The sequence below is a fragment of the Bufo bufo genome, chromosome 4 (genome assembly GCF_905171765.1).
Source record: "Bufo bufo chromosome 4, aBufBuf1.1, whole genome shotgun sequence".
NCBI classification, from domain to species: domain Eukaryota; kingdom Metazoa; phylum Chordata; class Amphibia; order Anura; family Bufonidae; genus Bufo; species Bufo bufo.
In genome coordinates this window covers 127,919,265-127,944,711 of record NC_053392.1, presented here as the reverse complement: position 1 = coordinate 127,944,711, position 25,447 = coordinate 127,919,265, and the positions used below count along the sequence as shown (strand labels likewise).

General features: G+C 45.1%; 1 protein-coding gene across 3 annotated transcripts in view; it reads left to right on the top strand.

The window, feature by feature from the left end:
• The window catches only part of LOC120997659 (beta-galactoside alpha-2,6-sialyltransferase 1-like), a 199,685-nt gene that overhangs the window by 96,135 nt on the left and 78,103 nt on the right, over positions 1–25,447 (top strand). For all 3 annotated transcript variants that reach the window (XM_040427851.1, XM_040427853.1, XM_040427852.1), the window contains 2 exons: positions 3,636–4,237; positions 7,669–7,766. In XM_040427851.1, coding sequence (XP_040283785.1) covers positions 3,679–4,237; positions 7,669–7,766 — 657 coding nt within the window. In that variant the 5' untranslated portion in view covers positions 3,636–3,678. The remainder of the gene's footprint in view (positions 1–3,635; positions 4,238–7,668; positions 7,767–25,447) is intronic.

Below are 25,447 nucleotides of genomic sequence, written 5' to 3'. Positions count from 1 at the left end.
GTAGCGTCCCTGGGCACCAGCACTTGTCCATGTGTCCGTGGTTAAGTGGACCTTCCCAGTAACTGCGTTGGTCAGGGCACGGGTGATGTTCTGGGACACATGCTGGTGTAAGGCGGGCACGGCACACCGTGAAAAATAGTGGCGGTGGGGGGCTGCGTACCGAGGGACCGCGGCCAACATCAGGCTGCGGAAGGCCTCAGTGTCCACAAGCCTATATGGCAACATTTCAAGGGCCAGTAATTTTGAAAGTTGGCAATTAATTGCTATGGCCTGTGGGTGGGTGGGCATTTGCGCTTGCGTTCAAATGACTGAGGTATGGACATTTGGACGCTGCACTGGGACAGGGAAGTGGATGTTGTTGCTGCTGGTTCATTCGAAAGTCCAGGTGCAGGGCGAGAGGCATCCGGACCTGCATCTTGGACAGGGAATTGGACAGCACGTAACACCGGGGAAGAGGAGGCAGTGGTGTGACCCGCAGACCTAGATTGTGGACCCAGGAGTTCAGTCCACTTAGTAGGGTGCTTGGATGCCATGTGGCGGATCATGCTGGTGGTGGTAAGGTTGCTAGTGTTCATGCCTCGGCTCATTTTGGTACTGCACAGGTTGCGAACTACCACTCTTTTGTCCTCTGCACTTTCCTCAAAAAAGCGCCATACTGCGGAACACCTACCCCTTGCTAAGGTTGATTTACGCATGGGGGTGATTGGTGTAACGGTTGTGGGCCTGTTTGGTGTGGGCCGACTTCTCCCTTTTGCAACCCTATTGCCTCTTCCAGCCTGTTGCGGTGCTACGGATCCCTCCCCCTCTGCTGTCCTCGCTCGGCTTTTCACCTTCCCATGTTGCGTCAATTACCTCATCGTCCAACACCTCCTCTTCCACTTCCTCACTCTAATCATCCTCCTGTCTTGACCTAACCACAACCTCAGTGATTGACAACTGTGTCTCATCGTCATCCGCCTCGTGAACTAATAATTGACGTTTACCATCGTCATCTTCTTGAGACTGTGAAGGCTCAAGAGATTGGGAATCAGGGCACAATATTTCAGGTCCCTCTTCAAACATGCTGGCCGCGAGGGCCAAATCTAATAGTGGAGCTGAAAAGAGCTCCTGGGAATATCCGAGTGTGGGATCACTTATTTGGCAGGCCTCTCCATGGTGGGAGGAAGGATGATCTGAGCGAGGAGTTGGCTGACCAGACTCTTGGCTAGAGAGACTGGACTTGGTGGAAGAGAGGGTGGTGCTTAGCCGACTGGAAGCATTATCGTCAGCAAGCCAACCGACCAACTGGTCTGACTTGGACAGTGTTGTTGTGCACCGGCTAGCTAAGTTGGACATGAAGCTGGGAATGGTTTTATTACTTATTTTTTTGGTGCACTGGCAGCAGGCACAGTTTCATTGCGACCAGTTCCACGACCTCTGCCTGAACCATCAGCATAACGCCCTATTCCCCGTCCCTTAGTGCTGGCCTTCTTCATATTTATGGATTTTTTACTGGTTGTGACGCTGTTTTTTTTACTGTCCACAAAAGACAGTTTTCCGATACAGGGCAGTATATGACACAGAACAGCACAGATTTTGGACAGTATTTTAGCCACAGATTATTGTAATCTGCAGTACAGACACTGTTTTATGATGTTTATATTTATGACTATATTATTCTCAATATATGGGCCTGAAGCACACAGACGGTACAGAAATGTAATGCACTGCGATTATTGTTTTAAACCGCAGACAAGAAAACTGGGTGCTGATTTAGTGAAATTTGTATATATACTGAATTTCAATTTCTCCAAATATATGGGCCTGAAGCACTCAGACGGTATAGAAATGCAATGCGCTGCGATAAACTGTTTCTGCCGCAGACAATAAAACTGTGTGCAGTCAGTGAAATATGTATATATATTGATTTTCACTTTTTCCCAATATATGGGATTGAAGCACTCAGACGGTATAGAAATGCAATGCACTGCGATAAACGGTTTCTAGCGCAGACAAGAAAACTGTGTGCAGATTAAGTGAAATTTGTATATATATTGATTTTCACTATATCCCAATATATGGCCCTGAAGTGCACAGACGGTATTCTAATGCAGAGCACTGAGATTAAAGGGTTAAATAGCTGACAGCAAAAATGGTCAGATTCTGGGACAAAAAAATATTGTTTTTACTGATATTCTTCCTATCTATGCCTCTGATACACAGAAGGTATTTCACAGATGTCAGAAGTCACTGCAGACACCTTCTATTAAGATAACCAATGAAGTGATTTTTTTTTGTAAAAAAAAAAAAAGTGCAAATCTGCACTTTAAATTGCTGCTAACACACACAGTAGTCCTTAAAAGGACTTTTGGGTCTTTGATACGTCTTGAGAAAGAGTAATTTGCAATCACAATCTCCCTACACTGTCTGTCCCTTCCTAACAGCAGCTCTCCCTGACTCGCAATGAGCCGAACCCGCGTGACCGGGTGCTATATAGCACTTGATGACGTGTTTCGGCCAGCCAATCACTGTAATGCCAGTAGAAAACATGGCTAATGGCATTACAGTGATGGCAATACTTACCAGCATGTTTATTGGCTGCTTAGAAGGCGCCAAACGTGCGGGGAGGAGACTCGACCATGGCGCTCGAGCACATGTGGTACTCGGCTGAGCGCTCGGATCTGCCGAGCATAGCGATGCTCGAGCCGAAACGGTACTCGGCCGAGCATGCTCGCTCATCACTAATAATCCCTATATTAACAGTAGGAACATTATATAACTGTGTTAAATACCTATTTTGTCCTCTCTGCTTCCATAAAACACAGCTCTTGTGGAGTGAATGTCTGTTCAGCTTCTCTCTCTGGTGATTAATGATTCCAGCTGCTCCTGCTAGGGGAATTTCCCACACAAGCAGTGTGTGAGGCTGGCTGTAATGGGTCAAAACTCCTGGGCTATGTGAGGCTGGCTAGGATTGGTCAAGACTCCTGCCCAGCAACAACAGTTTAACTCTATGCTTTCTGTTATTTCTGCTGTGTCATTGAGCTTACCTTACATTAAATAATGAATCTTAAAGGCATATTATCTTTTCTGCTTCTGTGAACACAATATATAACAGTTATATGACATCCAAACAGGACAGGTCTTAGCTTGCCAGCTACATACAATCTATAACAGGCATGCTCAACCTGCGGCCCTCCAGCTGTTGGAAAACTACAACTCCCATAATTCCAGGACAGCTCACAGCTATCAGCCTACAGAAGGGCATGGTGGGAGTTGTAGTTTTACAACAGCTGGGGGCCGCAGGTTGATCAAATAAGTGGGGGAATTTCATATCAAATGGTTGTGCTATTTACCCAGACAACATGGAATTATATGTAATGGACCAGAACAGCTTTACTCTGTGTGTCACAACAACTGACCTAAGTAATGCAGGTACCGATGTTGTCACACCTTCTCACCAATAAACTTCCAGATCCAAGATAATACACAGAACCTGGTATAGGGCTGAGAAGAGATTCCTTATGGAGTTGCTTGTGTCAGTCTACACTCTTCTTTCATTGCTCATTTTACTATTCACATTGTAAATTTTACATGTAGATATTAATACGTCACTCAGAAAACTGCTAAATACATTGAATGTTTTATATATTTTGTAGATATTAAAGAGCAACTTATTCCATCCTTTTTGCACCTATTACCATGGTTCGCTTCTTAGTAAAACGAGGACTCATCACTTCTATAGCCCTGTGCGTTTGCTGGTTTCTCTACAATGGTCTTTCCATAAATAAAAAAATATATATTGTCAATACTGAGGAGGATGTGTACCAGTATATTTCCACCACAAAATACAAACCGTTGAATATTTCATCAAATGAAAGTAGAACGAAGCACGACTTACCAAAACACAGCAGTCAGCCCAAACACAATAGAGCTAAATTGTGGGAGAAGGAAATGACTTCCAACGACTTGATCCAGAAACTACAGAAAGTGAGAAAAAGTTACCAGTCAATGAACACATACAAAGTCAAATTCCAGGGCACCATCAACCAGCAACACAATCCACATGAACTTCTCTTCCAGCTTAAACACAGGGTGAACGTGACAACACTGAAGAGTTCTGACCTACCTGACAGTGCAAGTTCCTGGAGTCAAAATCTGCCCGACAAGGACATTCATGAAGTAGTGGGGAAACTAAGACAATGTGCTGTAGTATCTTCAGCTGGATCTCTAATAGGTTCAAGACTTGGACAAGAGATAGGTGAGTAGGACAGTCCTTTAAAGGGAATCTGTCACCAGTGACCTCCCTAGACCTCCCACAGACACATAAACACTGTTTTCCTTTTGTCAATCCAAGGATCCGTTCCTGAGTTTTGATACCAGTTTTATGGTGTCCTGACTAAGGGCAACATAAACTAGTGACAAATCCCCTTAGCAAAATGCTGGGTCACTTTCTTTAATTGAACCAGCTATTTTGCTAAAATCTTGTGCTAAACAGCTCCAGCGCATGCCAATGAGTCCCCATATGCATAAGCTTCTGGCTTTCCCTGCCCACCTGCTGCTGAAAAAAAAACTGTCAATCAGACAGGGGGCGGGCAGAGCCATGAGCTCATGAATACAGGGACTCATTGGCATAAGCTGGAGCTGTTAGAACCTAGCAGCATAAAACTAGTGACAGATTTCCTTTAATATGCAATTTGTAGAACCCACGCTCCACTTCTTTTTGTGGCCAGCTTCTCTCTGGCTGATTTACCACTGCCTAGCCCTGTCAATCAAAATAGCCAGTGAGATGAATGTCACAGAAATGAGAATAGAGCAATAGTGACGTTCTTGTGGCACCAAAGGCCTAATTTGCATGTTTCCCAAGTGGTACCGTGGAACCGAACCCGGGAAATGTTTTTTTACAGTACAAATTAATTTATGAAGTTATTGCGCGAAGTCTCGTGAGACTTCGCAAAGCAATAACTTTTGCTCATCTGAGCCAATACATTTTAATACTGTACGGAGCTCCTGCTCCATACAGTATTAGAACTAAGTCTTATGTGAATCGACTTCGGATGTTTCATCCGAAGTCGATTTGCTCATTCCTAAGCCTCTCCAATTTTTGGGGAAGAAAATAAGTCATAAATATGGGTCAATGACTGTAGCTAGAGGATTGTTTTTAAGGCCTCGTTCACATCACCGTTTCTCCTTTCCGTTCTCCGGCTCCGTTGAGGAGCAGGAGAACGGAAATGACGAGTTCTGCAGATAACTGAGACCTAACTTAGCCTAACAGAGCCTAAATACCCCACAGACTATAATGGGGTCCATTTGGTGTCCGCTCAGAACATGATTTTGGAGCAGAGACGAAAGTCCTGCATGATGTGAACGAGGCCTAAGTTACAACATCTGTAAATTTCAATTCTAAAGTAAAATTTGGATACAATTACATAAAACTAGATGCCCTTCCTCCCCCAGGCACCTGAAATAAAATATGCCAATACATATACTTTATGAGTGCTTAGAATTTAGAAATGTGTATGTATTCTAAGATCAGGTTGTGCAGTACCAGATTTAGAACCCTTAAGATTGTAGGCATAAAATGAACCCTGGGGTCAGCACTCTAGTGTTCTCATGCATGAAAAGGTGCCTTTATTCTGCACAATTGTTCAGGCAATTATCGGGAATAAAAGTTATTACAAACGCTTGTTCCCAATAAGTGGCCTTTATAAGGGTACTTTCACACTAGAGTTTTTCTTTTCCGGTATTGAGTTCCATCACAGAGGCTCAATACCGGAAAAAAACTGATCAGTTTTGTCCCAATGCATTCTAAATGGAGAGCATTCCGTTCAGTATGCATCAGGATGCATTAGTTCAGTCCTTCTTACGTTTTTTGGCCGGAGAAAATACTGCAGCATGCTGCATTTTTCTCTCCGGCCAAAAATCCTGAACACTTGCCAGAATGCCGGATCCGACATTAATTTCTATTGAAATGTATTAGATCCGGCATTAAAATTGTTGCATTGACTGATCCGTTCTTCCGGTCCATGCATGCGGAGACCTTTAAATCTTGGAAAAAATTAAATACCAGATCCGTTTTTCCGGATGACACCGGAGAGACAGATCCGGTATTTCAATGCACTTGTCAGACGGATCCGTCTTACAAATGCCATCAGTTTGCGTCCGGAATGCTGGAACTGCCTGCCGGAAGGCTACTTTCACATCTGTGTTTTTAATTCCGGTTTTGAGATCCAGCATTATGAATGGGGACAAAACTGATCAGGATGCATCAGTGCAGTTCAGTTGTGTTTTGGGGCTGGACACAAAACTGCTGTAAGCAGCGTTTTTGTGTCCAGTTTGCAAAACTGAACAAACATGAATATCAATGTAAGAGTACTTTCACATTTGCGTTAAACTTTTCCAGTATTGAGTTCCATCCTAATGCATTCTGAATGGAGAGCAATCCGTTCAGTATGCATTAGGATGTCTTAAGTTCAGTCACTGTACGTTTTTTGGACAGAGAAAATACCGCAGCATGCTGCAAAATTTTCCCTGTCCAAAATTCTGGCCCCAAGTGTTCCCGGAAAAATGGATCCGGTTTTGACCTTTAAAAATGTGAAAAAGATAAATACCGTATCCGTTTTTCCGGATGACAACCGGAGAGACGGATCCGGTATAGCAATGCATTTGTGAGACGGATCAGCATCCGGATCTGTCTACAAATTGTTTCAGTTTGCATACAGATTGCCGCATCCGGCAGGCAGTTCCGGCGACGGAACTGACTACCAGAATCCAACAGCGCAAGTGTGAAAGAACCCTAAGTCAATGATGTTTGATTTTTTTTCTTTTCTTTACAGAAAAATACTTTTCCGGCGCCCATTGATTTACAATAATTTTCATGTCTGATCAGGTTTGTTCAGTTTTCAGTTTAATTCAGGTTCTGAGATTCTCTGCCGTATCTCAAAACCTGAATTGAAAACACATATGTGAATGTTCTACCGATCACCTGATGAACGAGTTGAATGGGTGATATGAGAGAGGTGGAGATTGCTGCATGTAAATGCATGTCTTTACCTCCACTGTTAAGAAGGTAGTTATCAGGAAGGAATGGTCTCTTCCTGATAATTGCCTGCTCAGTGGACAATGTAAATCCAGCTTAAAAGGGTTAGAGCCTTTTAATCCAGCTTAAAAGGGTTGTCCTGCCATTCATATTGATGACCTATCCTCAGGATAGGTAATCAATACCTGATCTACTTATGCAGGTCCGACATCCGGCACTCCTGACAGTCAGCTGTCTGAAGAGGAGGCGGCGCTCCATGCGAGCGCTACTTCCTGTTCATTACACTGCCCATTGTTTCGGAAGCAAGTGCAATTACAAGTGCTTACTCCATTCACTTGAGTGGAACAAGTACATGTAATGACACTACGCCGCCACAACAAGGGAGACAACGCACAGTGTAATGAAGAGGAAGCAGGGCTCGCAGTTTGATCAAAGTGGGTGGCGGGTGTCAGGCCTCTGCTGATCACATACTGATGACCTATCCTGAGGATAGGTCATCAATATAAAACACCAGCCCAACCACTTTATGTTCTAAATGTAGACAATGCTACCATTTCCATTAATGGGAAACTAACATAAACCATGAGCCCACATGCAAATAAAGAATAAAATGAAATGTAAATTTACCACAGGGTGTGTTTTTGCATTTACAGACTCCCATGATGCTGTTCTTAGGTTTAATGCTGCACCGACAAAAGAATTTGAGATTGACGTGGGATCGAAAACGACATTTCGTCTGATAAATTCACAGGTAAATGTAAAGATGGTTGATAAGGACAGAGCTCCCTAACAACCTACATTCATACATTGTATACTAAATAATACCATGCCTCGGCAAAGTCGTCAGCAGACAGAACTGCATTCACAGGCTCTACCATGAGTTCATTAAAATTAAGGCTCTAATAATCTATGTCTTTGTTAGCGGTTTTTCTTCAGGCAGGTTTATGCTGGTTATATGATGAGGCATCAGACCTCCAACCCGTGAATATTTCCCTGTACAACGAATATCCGATTTGCTCTGATCAGGAGATAAATATCAGCTCAGACTTAACTTAGGTTGTTAAATATCTGAAATCTTTATTTCCCAGCACATACTTATAGGGCTTTTTGGGGGTGGGAGCATATTGTCTGGCAAGATCCAATTGAAACAATCCTGGTATTCTTAGGAGGCCTTGGGGAACATGTTTGGCAAGATACAGCTGAAACTTTGTTAAACAATACTGGTATCTGCTATATACAATACATGAAAAGGGTTATTTTACATATTGAACAGGTTTACTCTACATGCTAATAAGTTGAATGACTTGTCATAGTTTGCTGTCATTGTATGTGAGGTGTGATGTTAAATAGCCTTTTGTTAAGGGAGGCTGCTATTTTGTCCAGCAACTGGCAAAGGGTGTGAGATGTGGCAGACTAGATGGGCCAAATGGTTCTTATCTGCCGACACATTCTATGTTTCTATGTTTCTATGTTCTAATTCGGGGTACTGTATTCCACAAGAGATGAGGCTTGTATAATCTATGTCTAATCTGTGATGTATCAAAAGTAAGATTATGAAAAATCCCTTTCAGTCTTCTGTTGTCACCCTCCAGCAGGCACCCAGTAGTGTAACTAGAGCTGACTGGGCCCCACAGCAAATTTTTCAATGGCCCGCACCCTCAGCCACCCCCTCCTCCGGAGCAATCCTCACTTCTGCAGCTAGTCAAGATTGCTCTCTCATACCAGGCCAGGCAGTCGCTTCATCCGTTTCCTACATGTATATAATGCATGTCATGTCACTGTATATGTCATTGTATAATACTGTTGAGGGGGCCCTGACAATAACATCTTTAATCCTTCTCCTGGGCAGGCCCCTTCTGAGTTCAAGCCCAGTGGCAGCTGCTTCCCCTGATGCCACTGTAGCAATGCCCCTACATAGAAACATAGAAACATAGAATGTGTCGGCAGATAAGAACCATTTGGCCCATCTAGTCTGCCCAATATATCTGAATCCTATGAATAGTCCCTGGCCCTATCTTATATGAAGGATAGCCTTATGCCTATCCCATGCATGCTTAAACCCCTTCACTGTATTTGCAGCTACCACTTCTGCAGGAAGGCTATTCCATGCATCCACTACTCTCTCAGTAAAGTACTACTTCCTTATATTACTTTTAAACCTTTGCCCCTCTAATTTAAAACTGTGTCCTCTTGTGGTAGTTTTTCTTCTTTTAAATATGCTCTCCTCCTTTACCGAGTTGATTCCCTTTATGTATTTTTAAAGTTTCTATCATATCCCCTCTGTCTCTTCTTTCTTCCAAGCTATACATGTTAAGGTCCTTTAACCTTTCCTGGTAAGTTTTATCCTGCAATCCATGTACTAGTTTAGTAGCTCTTCTCTGAACTCTCTCTAGAGTATCTATATCCTTCTGGAGATATGGCCTCCAGTACTGCGCACAATACTCCAAGTGAGGTCTCACCAGTGTTCTGTACAGCGGCATAAGCACTTCACTCTTTCTACTGCTTATACCTCTCCCTATACATCCAAGCATTCTTCTGGCATTTCGTGCTGCTCTATTACATTGTCTTCCCACCTTTAAGTCTTCTGAAATAATTACTCCTAAATCCCTTTCCTCAGATACTGAGGTCAGGACTGTGTCAAATATTCTATATTCTGCCCTTGGGTTTTTACGCCCCAGGTGCATTATCTTGCACTTATCCACATTAAATTTCAGTTGCCAGAGTTCTGACCATTCTTCTAGTTTTCCTAAATCCTTTTCCATTTGGCGTTTCCCTCCAGGAACATCAACCCTGTTACATATCTTTGTGTCATCAGCAAAAAGACAAACCTTACCATCGAGGCCTTTTGCAATATCACTTATGAAGATATTAAACAAAATTGGTCCCAGTACAGATCCCTGTGGAACCCCACTGGTAACATGACCTTGTTTTGAATGTTCTCCATTGACTACAACCCTCTGCTGTCTGTCACTCAGCCACTGCCTAATCCACTCAACAATATGGGAGTCCATGCTCAATGACTGCAGTTTATTGATAAGTCTTCTATGTGGGACAGTGTCAAAAGCCTTACTAAAATCTAGATATGCGATGTCTACTGCACCTCCACCGTCTATTATTTTAGTCACCCAGTCAAAAAAATCTATAAGATTTGTTTGACATGATCTCCCTGAAGTAAACCCATGTTGTTTTTATCTTGCAATCCATGGGATTTTAGATGTTCCACAATCCTATCCTTTAATAGGGTTTCCATTAATTTGCCTACTATTGATGTCAGACTCACTGGTCTATAGTTGCTCGATTCCTCCCTACTACCTTTCTTGTGAATGGGCATGACATTTGCCAATTTCCAATCTTCCGGGACGACTCCTGTTACTAATGATTGGTTAAATAAATCTGTTAGCGGTTTTGCCAGCTCACCACTAAGCTCTTTTAATAATTTTGGGTGTATCTCATCAGGCCCCTGTGACTTATTTGTCTTCACCTTAGACAGCAAACTTAGAACATCTTCCTCTGTAAAGATACATGCATCAAATGATTTATTAGTCATCCTTTCTAGTGGAGGTCCTTCTCCTTTTTCTTTTGTAAAAACTGAACAGAAGTATTCATTAAGGCAGTCGGCTAGCCCTTTATTCTCTTCTACATACCTTCCGTCCTTTGTTTTTAATTTAGTTATTCCTTGTTTTAATTTCCTTTTTTCACCCTAACACACAAATAGACCCAAAGCCTACCCATAGACACAAATGCTTCACCTGCTTACACTGCTAACTATAACACAATTTTAGTGTGAAATATAGAGATAACCAAATAGATTCTAACACAAATCAAATTTGTTATGAATTTGAAGTTTTTGGGATTCATCCCACAGAAGTCAATCAAAATGGAGTCTGCCTGTCATGATCAGTGTGGGGGAAAAACTCCATACTAAACAAAGGAGGGAAGGGGAACAGTAACTGGGCCTGGAAACTAGGGAAGGAACAGGTAACCTCCTAAACAACCCTTATCTGGGCCCTAACTACCTATCAATATGAATAGACCTTGAAGGTAGGAATATTCATATGCAGCATACCTAGGCCCTAATATCCCTATAAGGCCCTGGAATGAGGTTAGGACCAGAGACAACCCATTCCTCCCCAGATGGACGAATGGAAGTCTCTGTCTCAGGCCCAGATACAACAGGGAATATAACACAAAACAATAAGAGAAGAAAAGGCTTATCTGAAAGTAGAAAACTGGCAACTTCAGAAGCACCACAGAGTACAACCGACTAGCTACCACAGGACCGACTTTATCCGGGTGAGATCTATGAAATGCATTCACTGAACGATTGGCATTAACGTCGGATTCCGGCACCCACATCCTCTCCTCCGGTCCATAATCTCTCCAGTGGACAAGATATTGAAGGGATCTCGAATTCCAAAATACCGTCCACCATGATCGAAGCGGGTGGCAAGGAAGATGGCTGTAAAGGTTCCTATGGAACACATTATGAATGTTCAGGGCCTGAGGAAGCTCAAGACGAAAAGCTACAGGATTAATAATGGCCGTGATGTTATATGGGCCGATAAACCTTGGACCCAACTTCCAGGAAGGTACCTTCAACTTAATGTTTCTTGTGGACAGCCACACAGAATCACCCACACTTAGGTCCGGACCATTCACGTTTCCTGTCAGCCACACGTTTTGTTTTTTGTTGCCCATATTTTTCAAGTTATTTTAAATTTTTTGCCATATCGATGGCAATGATGACAAAAAACATTCTTCCTCAGGGATACCAGAAGTATTAGAACCAGAAAATGTGCCAAACTGTGGGTGGAATCCATAGGCCCCAAAAAACAGCGACTCACCAGTGGACTCCTGACTATGATTGTTTATGCGAGCTCCAAAAAAATGAAAACACCGAAGTGTTAGTGGGGATACCTTTAACCCCGAAACGCGTCTGGTACTGAACAGTGAGGGTCGAAAAGACAAAAGGAAAAGAAAAAGGAATATATACGACTATAAGGACAACCTGAGAGAAAAAGAGTGCAAGACTCCTTATTTCTAGCTGAAACACCAGCCGTTTGATTCGGCACCAAAGACACGCTCCTATTCAGAGTCACGTGATAGTCAGGTGACTAATCACCAGGGATATTGCAGACCACGTGGGACGCCACAGGTCCTGCAACAATATACCCTGGACAGTCTAAGTATCGCGGTGAGAACCTCGCTATATGTGCGATTTTATTTTACACAGGACGACCAAATAAACAGGACATCTATCTACCCACTGTGAGTAAGCCACAACAAACCACGAGGGGTAAGAGATAATTTATATTACTAGATTGGAACTTTGCACAGCAAAAGTACAGCGATTCATATGCTAATTGGGACTTTGCATAGCAAAAACATCACCATATCCTAAGGCGACTTTTGGATTTGATACTTATGAAATCACGATTCAAATGTGAAAATTCTATGCCGGGTATCTATTAGTGATGAAACCAAAAAGATAGACATTCTGCTGCTTTTATTGACATTGTCATTCTAATTGCCTTTTCATTGCCCTTTTTTTTATTTTTTATTGTTTATTATTGTTTTTTGCTGCTTTTATACAAATCTGTGGTAATAAATCATTTTAATATCATATACATGTGCGGCCAAATATAGAGTGCCCCCCATCCAGTTCAATTACTCTACCTATGATTGTTTATAGTAAACTCTGCAAAAGACAAAAAGGAAGACCACTCCTCCTGGTTCTCAGATACAAAACATCTGAAGTAAGTCTCCAGACTCTGATTAGTGTGCTCCGTCTGTCCGTTCGACTGAGGATGAAAACCCGAAGAAAAGGACAGTTGAATTTCCAGACGAGTACAGAATGCCTTCCAGAATCTGGAAACAAATCGAGTCCCACGATCTAAGACCACGTCAGAGGGAATGCCATGAAGTTTCACAATGTTGTCAACAACTACCTGTGCAAGGGTTTTAGCATTAGGTAGGCCTGGTAATGCAATAAAATGTACCATTTTACTAAAGCGATCAACTACCAACAGAATAACTGTCTTTCCTGAAGAATTAGGTAGATCAGTAATAAAGTCCATGGACACATGAGTCCATGGTCTGGACGGAATGGGTAATGGAAGTAAAGATCCAGAAGGTCGAGTATGTGTCACCTTGGCACGTGCACAGGTTGTGAAGGGCTGACCCATAGTCCTTTACACACTTATGCCACCCAGACACCAGAATCTACGAGATATGAGGTTGGCAGTGGACCTACTCCCAGGATGTCCTGTAAGAACCGTGCAATGATGTTCCTCCAACACCTTATGATGCAATTCCGGTGGCACAAATAGTTTCCCAGAGGGACATGAGTCTGGTACTTCTCCCTAAGCCTCTAACACCTTCACCTCAAGGTCAGGGTAGAGGGTGGATATCATCACCCCTTTAGATAGCATGGGACTCGGGTTTTCAAAATCACCACCTCCAGGGAAACTACGTGACAAGGCCTTGACATTCTTAATCCCAGGACAATAGGTGACAGTGAAATTGAATCTGGTGAAAAACAGGGCCCATCTGGCTTGTCTTGGGTTCAGTTGTTTCGCCGACTCCAGATAAGCCAGATTTTTGTGATCAGTGAATACCGTTATTGGATGAATTACTCCTTTCAACCTATGACGCCATTCCTCAAAAGCCAATTTAATGGCCAGCAACTCTCTGTTACCCACATCATAATTTTTCTCAGCGGGGGATAGTTTTTTAGAACAAAATGCACATGGTCGCCATTTACCAGGTGATGGGCCCTGTGACAAAACTGCTCCTAATCACACCTCGGATGCGTCCACTTCCACAATAAATGGTTGTAACACATCTGGCTGCACCAATATGGGAGCAGAAGAGAAGCATTCCTTAATCGCAGAAAAGGCTTGCAACGCCGAATCAGACCATCCGTCCCTTTCTCAGTCACGTCCGTTAAGGGTTTTACTACTGTCGAATAATTATTAATACATTTTCAGTAACAGTTGGTGAATCCTAAAAACCGCATAAGAGCCTTCAGATTTCTGGGTTGATCCCAGTCCAATACAGCACGGACTTTCTCAGGATCCATTCGAAAACCCAAAGATGACATCAGGTAGCCAAAGAACTGCACCTTGTGTACCGCAAAAACACCTTTCTCTAATTTTGCTAACAATTTATTATTACTTAGAATCTGTAACACCTGTCTCACATGAGTCTGATGTGTTTCCATGTCTAGAGAATAAATAAGAATGTCATCCAAATACACGATCACAAACCTCCCCACAAAATGTTGGAAGACTGCCGGGGCATTGGTCAACCCGAAAGGCATGACCAGGTTTTCAAAGTGCCCCTCAGGAGTATTAAAAGCCATCTTCCATTCATCCCCTTCCTTGATCCTAACCAGATTATATGCCCCCCTTAAGTCCAACTTGGAGAACACCTTGGCACCAATAATATGGTTAAACAAATCGGGAATCAAAGGAAGAGTGTAAGGATCACGGGTAGTAATCTGGTTGAGTTCACGAAAATGCAGACATGGCCGAAGACCTCCATCTTTTTTTTTTTTTACAAAAAAGAACCCTGCAGCCACTGGAGACTTGGAAGGTCTTATGTGCCCTTTCTTCAAACTCACGGCAATATATTCTCTCATGGCCTGCCTTTCAGGTTCAGAAAGATTATACAACCTAGATTTAAGCAATTTAGCCCTGGGAATAAGATTGACAGGGCAATCATATTCCCGATGGGAAGGTAAATCCTGACATCCACTCTCAGAAAACACATCGACAAGCTCAGATATAAAAGAGGGTACAGCCTTAGAAGTAACCACAAAAAAGGATGTATTAAGACAATTATCAATGCAATAGTCCCCCCAATCCAGAATCTGCCTAGCTTGCCAATGGATACTTAGATTATGCTTGGCAAGCCACGGTAAACCCAGAACCATAGGTGCAGGGAGACCTTCAAAGACAAAACACGAGATAACTTCTTGATGAAAGTCACCCACTCTTAATTTGAAATCATGCAAAACTTGCGACAAGCACCTCTGAGTAAGAGGGGCAGAATCAATAGCAAATACAGGAATGTCTTTTTTTTATGTATTTGGTGATAACCCGTGCATGCGGACAAACTGAGCATCAATCAGGTTCACCCCGGCCCCGCTGTCGATAAATACTTCAATTCCCACCGTTTTTGACTCGAGAGCCACCTTGGCAGTCAGGAGAAATCGGGTACTACCAGCAAAGGAAAAATGCACATTCTCTGACTCCCCACTCACACCTCCGATAGTTAGATGGGATTTAGACACCCCTTTTTGTTTCTCTTTGTGCCGCTGAATGCTTGGACATATATTGATAAAATGTCTCATTTGACCGCAAAAAAAAACCATACTCCCTGCTTGCAACTCCTACTTTTGCAAGCAGATCCAGGAGTCGCTCCCCCTAATTGGATGGGTTCATCCCCAGGTATAAGCTCAGGAGTCTCTTCACCCAAAGAGTCAAAAGAATCTGGTATGTTATGTAATAGAACGTCTTGAGAGAGTGGGCCCTTAGATCTCTCTCTCAGGCGTCTATCAATATATACAGCCAAAGACATAGTGGCTTCCAAAGACTCAAGATTCTCATGAAAGGCAAAAGCGTCCTTCAGCCTCTCAGATAATCCCTGACAAAACTGGCTACGGAGTGCTGGATCGTTCCACTCTCCGTAGCCGGAACAATAGATCTCCGCCGAACGCTCTACTGAAGCAGGCCGTGTAATTTAGTCTCGGCCAGGGAGGTTCGGTCCGGGTCATCATAGATGAGACCTAAAGCTCTGAAAAATTTATCTACTGATTGGAGAGACTGTGATCCGGTTGGTAGAGAAAAAGCCCAAGACTGGGCGTCCCCTTTAAGTAATGAAATAATCACTCTCTGGCTCTTGTCCCCAGATGAGTGTGGATGCAACTTAAAGTACCATTTGCACGCTTCCCTGAACTGAATAAAATTATCACTCCCCCCGAGAATCTATCCGGGAGAGCAACTTTAGGTTCAGGACAGGTCAGGTAACCACTACTAGGATCAGCCAACAGTGGTCTCTGCATTTGTGAGATGGTCGTGCAGAGGTCATCCACCTCCAGAAACAGCCCCTGTAGCGTTCCGGTCAGTGAAGCGATAACATCCATAGCCGAACTGATACAGACAACAAAATGACGGTTATTCAGCGGTTTATAATTTCACGATCAGTGTGGGGGAAAAACTCCACACTAAACACAGGAGGGAAGGGGAACAGTAACTGGGCCTGGAAACTAGGAAAGGAACAGGTCACCTCCTAAACAACCCTAATCTGGGCCCTACTACCTATCAATATGAATAGACCTTGAAAGTAGGAATATTCATATGCAGGATACCTAAGCCCTAATATCCCTATAAGGCCCTGGAATGAGGTCAGGACCAGAGACAACCCATTCCTCCCCAGATGGACGAATGGAAGTCTCTGTCTCAGGCCCAGATACAACAACAGGGAATATGACAAACACAAAACAATAAGAAAAGAAAAGACTTATGTGAAAGTAGAAAACTGGCAACTCCAGAAGCACCACAGAGTACAACCGACTAGCTAGTTATAAGGAACCTATATATAGCACAAAACAAATTCAGGGCCCACCCCTGATTATAGCATGAAAACCGACCAAAAGGAGTGGGTCAATAGTAAAAGAGCACTTATAATACTGAGGTAATCAAAAAATAAAAATTTTATTGGAAAATCACAACAGGACATGATTGACACAAATCACAATAAAACATTTAGCACAGGTCACAATACATAAACGTATTAAAAACCAAGAGGACCGATGGTGGACTGCTGGCAGGGGCGGACTGACCGGTCGCCGCGGTCGGGCACTTCGGACATAGTCCGAGGGCCCGGCAGGATGGGGGTCCGCCGCAGAATAACATTATGTGTTAATGTTATGCCCAGCGCCCCGATTCCGAATGTTATGCTGGCCTGGCAATGGCAGCGGGGCCCCCGGTGCAGTCACTGTATTCTATTACATCGGGCCCCGCTCACTGAAATACTAATATTCATATGTGAACAACTTAAAATCCTCTGCGATCCTCTCCCTCTGAGCTCTCTGTACTCACAAACTCAGTAGCAGGCCGGGCGGCAGCGCAACTCACTGACGTCACGCGCCTGCTCCTCCTGCTTCATTCATAAAGTGGGAGGAGCAGGCGCGTGACGCCAGTGAGTTGCGCTGCCGCCCGGCCTGCTACTGAGTTTGTGAGTACAGAGAGCTCAGAGGGAGAGGATCGCAGAGGATTTCAAGTTGTTCACATATGAATATTAGTATTACAGTGAGCGGGGCCCGATGTAATAGAATACAGTGACTGCATCGGGCCCCGCTGCCATTACAACACCAGATGCCGGCCCCCAGACCCTGTATTGGGGATCATTCACTCACAGGGACACTGTTATGGGGGGATCTGTGGATGACACATATATAGAATAAGGTGCTATATATGTGTCACCCACAGAGCCCCCCCACAACAGTGCCATCCACAGAGCCCCCCCACAACAGTGCCATCCACAGAGCCCCCCCACAACAGTGCCATCCACAGAGCCCCCCCACAACAGTGCCATCCACAGAGCCCCCCCACAACAGTGCCATCCACAGAGCCCCCCCACAACAGTGCCATCCACAGAGCCCCCCCACAACAGTGCCATCCACAGAGCCCCCCCCACAACAGTGCCATCCACAGAGCCCCCCCACAACAGTGCCATCCACAGAGCCCCCCCACAACAGTGCCATCCACAGAGCCCCCCCACAACAGTGCCATCCACAGAGCCCCCCCCACAACAGTGCCATCCACAGAGCCCCCCCCCACAACAGTGCCATCCACAGAGCCCCCACAACAGTGCCATCCACAGAGCCCCCACAACAGTGCCATCCACAGAGCTCCCACAACAGTGCCATCCACAGCGCCCCCACAACAGTGCCATCCACAGAGCCCCCACAACAGTGCCATCCACAGAGCCCCCACAACAGTGCCATCCACCGAGCCCCCACAACAGTGCCATCCACAGCGCCCCCACAACAGTGCCATCCACAGAGCCCCCATAACAGTGCAATCCACAGAGCCCCCATAACAGTGCAATCCACAGAGCCCCCATTACACCTTTTGGTTCAAAATATTTTTTAATTTGTCTATTCCCCACCCCTCTTGTAATTGTTCCGCTACTTGTGGGCTGCTCGGTGGGCAATCCCGTCCTGCAGCGCGTGATCCCGCAAGACCGGCCGCTGTAGGTCACGGGTCTCGTGGGATCACGCGCCGCAGGATGGGATTGCGCACCAAAGTGACTGAACTCATGCCCATGTAGCCTGCAAGTAGCGGATCAGTGGAACAAGTACAAGGTGGGTGGGGGGATGATCTGTGGGGTTGCCCAGACGGCTAGGCCCTTCACAGTAGTTATTAACCCCTTTCAGCAGTCCCCCATTCACTGAAGCTGCGGAGGAGCGTAAGGACCGGCACTCGGTTGGACCTTACCTGAACCGTGGAGTGACCGGACACGGAAGCAGCCCTGCGACACAATTGAGGATGGATCGAAATTCCGGTGGCCTGAGGCCCTGCTTACATGACAATAAGCTTGCGTTGGTACGAGACCCGGAGAGAGGTGCGATCTGGTGGCACTGGGATAAAGCGACGGAGAATCAGGATGCAGCCTGGGCGCCCTGGCCAACTGCTGGGTGACCCTGAACTGCCAGAATCAGGGCCCGAAGTCACGCTGCATGCAACGAGACCTGCGGGAAACAGGAATCCAGACATGCAGGACACGAACCGGGTAACCGGGAACCAGCGGGACCCTGCTGAAAACCCCTGAGCGTTCCAGGCAGATGCATGGAACCTGAGCGATTCAGGCAAATACATTGGATTCCGAGCGGTTCAGGCATCATGGAGTCCTGAGCGAATCAGGCGATTACATACGCCTTTCGTGAAGATGACGGACCCTGGGTGCGTCGGGCATTACCTTGGACCTGGGTGGACCTGGCCACTACCTACCCACTGAGAGACCAGGGAAAAATACAGAAGCCTGAGCGATTCAGGCCAATACTTAAACCTGAGTGATTCAGGGGAATACATAACCAGACTGTTCCAGGAAAAATATGCAATAACTATATGTGACCAGAACGTAGTACGACCGGTGCCTACGAGAAGGCTTGTGTCGGTCTGGGTACGTACCTGGGCGATCCAGGAGGCAGAGGTAGTTGCGAGCCTGGGCGATCCAGGAGGCAGAGGTAGTTGCGTGCCTGGGCGATCCAGGAGGCAGAGGTAGTTGCGTGCCTGGGCGATCCAGGAGGCAGAGGTAGTTGCGTGCCTGGGCGATCCAGGAGGCAGAGGTAGGTATGAGCCTGGGCGATCCAGGAGGCAGAGGTAGGTGTGAGCCTGGGCGATCCAGGAGGCAGAGGTAGGTATGAGCCTGGGCAAACCAGGAGACAGAGGTAGGTATGAGCCTGGGCAAACCAGGAGACAGAGGTAGGTATGAGCCTGGGCAAACCAGGAGACAGAGGTAGGTATGAGCCTGGGCAAACCAGGAGACAGAGGTAGGTATGAGCCTGGGCAAACCAGGAGACAGAGGTAGGTGCGTGCCTGGGCGATCCAGGAGGCAGGGGTAGAGGTAGGTATGAGCCTGGCAAACCAGGAGACAGACATAGGTGCGAGCCTGGGCGATCCAGGAGGCAGAGGTAGTTACGTGCCTGGGCGATCCAGGAGACAGAGGTAGTTGCGTGCCTGGGCGATCAAGGAGGCAGAGGTAGGTATGAGCCTGGGCAAACCAGGAGACAGAGGTAGGTATGAGCCTAGGCAAACCAGGAGACAGAGGTAGGTATGAGCCTGGACGAGCCAGGAGACAGAGGTAGGTGCGTGCCTGGGCTATCCAGGAGGCAGAGGTAGGTATGAGCCTGGGTGAAGCCAGGAGATAGAGGTAGGTGCGTGCCTGGGCGAGGCAGAGGTAGAGGTAGGTATGAGCCTGGCAAACCAGGAGACAGACATAGGTGCGAGCCTGGGCGATCCAGGAGGCAGAGGTAGTTACGTGCCTGGGCGATCCAGGAGACAGAGGTAGTTGCGTGCCTGGGCGATCAAGGAGGCAGAGGTAGGTATGAGCCTGGGCAAACCAGGAGACAGAGGTAGGTATGAGCCTAGGCAAACCAGGAGACAGAGGTAGGTATGAGCCTGGACGAGCCAGGAGACAGAGGTAGGTGCGTGCCTGGGCTATCCAGGAGGCAGAGGTAGGTATGAGCCTGGGTGAAGCCAGGAGACAGAGGTAGGTGCGTGCCTGGGCGAGGCAGAGGTAGAGGTAGGTATGAGCCTGGCGAACCAGGAGACAGACATAGGTGCGTGCCTGGGCGATCCAGGAGGCAGAGGTAGGTATGAGCCTGGACGAGCCAGGAGACAGAGGTAGGTGCGTGCCTGGGCGATCCAGGAGGCAGAGGTAGGTATGAGCCTGGACGAGCCAGGAGACAGAGGTAGGTGTGAGCCTGGTGAACCAGTAGAGGAGACAACAGCATATAACGTGAAAATACATACATATAACACATGGCACTGACGCCCCATTGAATAGATGACTGTAGTGAGTATTGTGACCGCTGAATGAGTATGGTGTGTGATGATGACCTGGCCCACTCGTATTGGGACCCCCCAGTTTCTTTGAACACCGAACTGGGACTAGCGCCCTTTCAGCCCAGCGGGGACCCCGGGGACCCTCCCTAAATAAGGAATCGGGAATGACCTTGTGAGCTTGTGGTTGGGCCCTACTGAGGGATTTTTATTTATTTATTTATTTATTTTTGCGGCTGTTTGTGGACGTGGCCGTTGTTGCCCAGGGGCTAGATACCCCTACTACGTATGGCCTGTTTTGACGGGGGTGCCAGGCTTGCCTGGGAAAATGTGCAGGGGGGGGTGACCATGCGGACCAGCAGACTGGGGGACGGGGACCACCCGTCCTAAGTAGTACGTAGGGCGGGAGACCTGGTTGTGGGGCCAGAATCAAGGTGTGTATCGAGAGGGGGAGGGACCCAGTGGGGACAGGATTAACTCAGGCTGGAGCCACCGCACTGGGGCCGCCACGTCGCATGAACCTGCCGGGCCTGAATGAAGATTCCGGCGTGCGTTCCAATCTGGAACGCACGCCGAACACGTGACCAGGCCTAGGCCTGGCGGAGGGACTCCGGCGTGTGCTCCAAGCTGGAACGCACGCCGAGCACGTGACCCGGAGCTCATGTCTGGTGGCGGATTTCCCGAGTGCGCTCCACGCTGGAACGCACGCCGGGCTGCAGCGGAGCCCTAAGTAAGGACGGGACGGGGGAGGCCGTGTGGAGGTGGGGGACCCACGGGCCGGACCTTGCCTCCCCTGCTGCCTCGGGAGGGAGTTGGATGGGGAAAAGGAGACAAGCAAATATAAAAAAACAAAAAAAAAAACAACTTGGGGCAGGAATGTGTTCCACGCTGGAACGCACGCCGACTCAGGGAGCCGAAGTGTCACGAGTTGGAGGTCCCAGGAGAGACCACCGCGTCGTCATGCAATAACAAACGGAAATCAGGTACAGACACATAAGAGAGCTGACCAGAACTGAGGAAACCTCAGCCTTATATACAGGTTCCATGGGTGCAGCAGAGAAGCCACACCCATGGAGCAGACAGAGGATTAACTCCAAATAGGCACACAGGGGAGTTAACCCATAAAGAACCACAAATGACACACAGAAACGAAGCTGCAGCGACAGCATAGACAGAAGGTCACAGCCAAAGGTAACGACTGTGGCACGAAGTATGGCACATAATTTACCTCTCCAGAAGACGTGAACGGCAGTGTATGAAACGAAACGAAGCAGATGAAAGCAACTCACGACGTGCACGGATACAGTACTAGAGCAAGCGACTCCTTATCCAGCGTATGAACAGAAGCGCCCTGAGGAGCTGGGGGCTGGAGCTTAAGAAGGTAAGACACCCCTCCCACAAATTCAGGCTGACTTTTCAGCCTTCCACTAGTACTAGCAACTAGAAAAACAAGAAACTTTGTAATATGTTTTATCAGTAAAAAATGCTGTTTACCTCCATCCACTCCTTGCTGATTGCTTTTCACTTTGAAAAATGCTTTTAATTCCATCTTGAGATGGGAGCAGCTCCACAGGAGGATCATATTACACATGTCAATACAAGTCTTTGGAGGGGGAAGGGGGGGGAGTGAGCAGCAGCATGATTGAGATGGGACTCAAAGAGACACTAAAGAAGCTGAACAGCTACATAGGGAATTTATATCTTAATGCTAAAGTTACAACCATAATAGGTCAGCACCACACTGTAATATCCTCCATGATAACTGGGGCAAATCTTTTAGTGAATAAGAGAAAGTTATAAAGCAGATTCTCCTTCATATTCTGCAGTGGATGGCAAATAGTCTCCAATCACCATGTCTGAAAGAAATGCAAACTAGATATTCCCCATGCACAGTTAAAATGCCAGATACAAGTGATATAATGGCCATAAATTATTATATTCTTCATGTACACACACTGCACTACTAATTAATGCAAAATTTGCAGAAAGGTTAGGTACGCTTTAAAGCTACAGTATACTGCTCAATTTATTATTTGAGTAGGGAACCTGTTCTGTGTTTTAGCCGCACCTGGTTTAGGGTCACAATCACTGATGGAAATAACTGACCAAATAACTGATGTGTGAATGAGGCAGTACCCTACAGCAAATCTGAAACTACTCTCAAAAAAAGCCTATCATAAAAGACTATCATTGATTATTTAAAATAACATTAACCCCTTCAGTACCGAGTCACTTTTCACCTTAAATCCAATGTGTCACTTTATGTGGTAATAACTTTGGAACACTTTTACTTATCCAAGTCATTCTGAGATTGTTTTCTTGTGACACATTGTACTTCATGGATAATATAGTGAGGCAGCTCTCACCTGCGTTGGTTGTAAACACCCTTTGTGCACGGATGCCGCACCTGGATGCGGTAAAGTCCAGAAATTTGAAAGAAGAATATCCAGCTCAATTCAGGTGAAATTATAAATGACCTTTATTCCAGCGTTAAAAACCGTAATGAAAGTATACATCTACGCGTTTCAGACCTCTTAGATATATGGGTCCTTCCTCATGACAAGCATGAATATGAAATGGAAGCAGCTCCCTATATGTCCTAGACTAACCCCAGGTTGATAGCTATCACCTGGGAGGAGGAGACATAGGGAGGCGGTTCCATGCAATTTAATTAGGTTAAAAAACCTGCAAGCCAAAACATGAAAAACAATGGGAGGAGGTTGAGATATAAATTCTGACACTAAAACAATAGTGATAAATGGGATTCAGTGTTTATAAATAATCAACATAGGGACATATAAAGAAGTATATATGTATATAGTATACAGTTAATATTGTAGAATAAGATCGTGATGCTTATTAAGTCCCTGGGGCTGGCGTGATCCTAATTGGAATATCCAGAAGGCTTCCCTGTTAAGGAGTTTCCTTCTATGATCTCCCCCTCTTGGTGGCAAATAGACCCTCTCTATGCCTTTGGCTTTTAAACCAGACACATCCCCTGCATGTGCTATTGCAAAATGTAGGCTGGCTGCAGAGACATTCCGGTCTCTGTAGTGCGGTACGTCGGATATGTGTTTCCGTATCCGATTTTTTTATGGATTAACAGTACAGCCCACATATTGCAAAGAGCACAGTATACATGTGATGAGATAGACTACATGTCGAGTGTTGCAATTAATATATGATTGTATTTTATATTCTTTTTCATTTGCAGTAGATCAAAATGTTTTCTCTATCATCATGTGATCGCAACAAATACATTTCTTATGTCCACATTTAAAACTACCTTTGTAGTGCAGCCATGTAGCTTGTGGTCTCTCCCTATCCGAGAAGAAACTTGGGCTGATAATGTTGCCCAGGGTAGGTGCTCTCTTAGCCACACATTTTATTGACACATTTGACACAATCTCTGCCCAGTTGTCATCAAAATTAAGAACATGAAAATATTTTCTCATAATCTTGCATATAGCAGGAAATTCCTAACTAAATTTTGTTATAAAATATGTGGCATGTTGGTTGGTGTCAGTACTCCCCAGCTGTTTAAACTTTGTAGAGGATTCAGGAAAAACTAGGGACTGCCTATTAATTTCAAGAACCATTTTGGTAGCCCATTCAATGTTGTTATGTGAGTATTCCCTGCGTAGGAGTCTATCCCTTATATTGGAAGCTTCTCTTTCAAAAACATGTGGGTCAGAGCAATTGCGGCGAGCATGTGTCCTGATGTTGTGTGTCCGCCATTGAGTAGGGAACCTGTTCTGTGTTTTAGCCGCACCTGGTTTAGGGTCACAATCACTGATGGAAAAAACTGACCAAATAACTGATGTGTAAATGAGGCAATACCCTACAGCAAATCTGAAACTACTCTCGAAAAAAGCCTATCATAAAAGACTATCATTGATTATTTAAAATAACATTAACCCCTTCAGTACCGAGTCACTTTTCACCTTAAATCCAATGCCGATTTTTGCAAATCTGATATGTGTCACTTTATGTGGTAATAACTTTGGAACACTTTTACTTATCCAAGTCATTCTGAGATTGTTTTCTTGTGACACATTGTACTTCATATACATTTGAGTCAATATATTTCAACGTTAAAAATTTTGAAATGTTCACAAATTTGCTAAATTTCCATTTCTCTGCTTTTAAAACAGAAAGTGATACCTCATAAAATATTTATTACTTAACATTCCCCATATGTCTACTTTATTGTGGCATCATTTTGTAAATGTAATTTTATTTTTTTAGGACGTTAGAAGGCTTAGAAGTTTAGAAGCAATTTTTAAAATTTTCAAAAAAATTTCCAAAACCATTTTTTGGAGCAGTAATTCAGTTAGAAAGTGATTTGGACGGGGCTTACATAATGGAAACCACCAGTAAATGACGCCATTTTAGAAACTACACCCCTCAAATAATTCAAAACTGATGTTACAAACTTTGTTAACCCTTATGGTGTTCCACAAGAATTAAAGGAAAATGGAGATGAAATTTCATAATTTCACATTTTTATTTTTATTTTTTATGTTAATCAATTTTTTCTTACAACATAGCAAGGGTTAACAGCAAAATAAACCACAATTTTGGATAAATACCCCACATGTGACCCCATTTTGGAAAGAAGACACCCCAAGGTATTCCGTGAAGGGCATGGCGAGTTCATATATATTTTTTTTTGGCACAAGTTAGCGGAAATTTTTTTATTTATTTTTTTCTCACAAAGTCTCCCTTTCCGCTAGCTTGTGACAAAAAGTTCAATCTTTCATGGACTCAATATGCCCCTCAGCGAATAGCTTGGGGTGTCTTCTTTCCAAAATGGGGTCATTTGTGGGGTGTTTGTACTGCCCTGGCATTTGAGGGT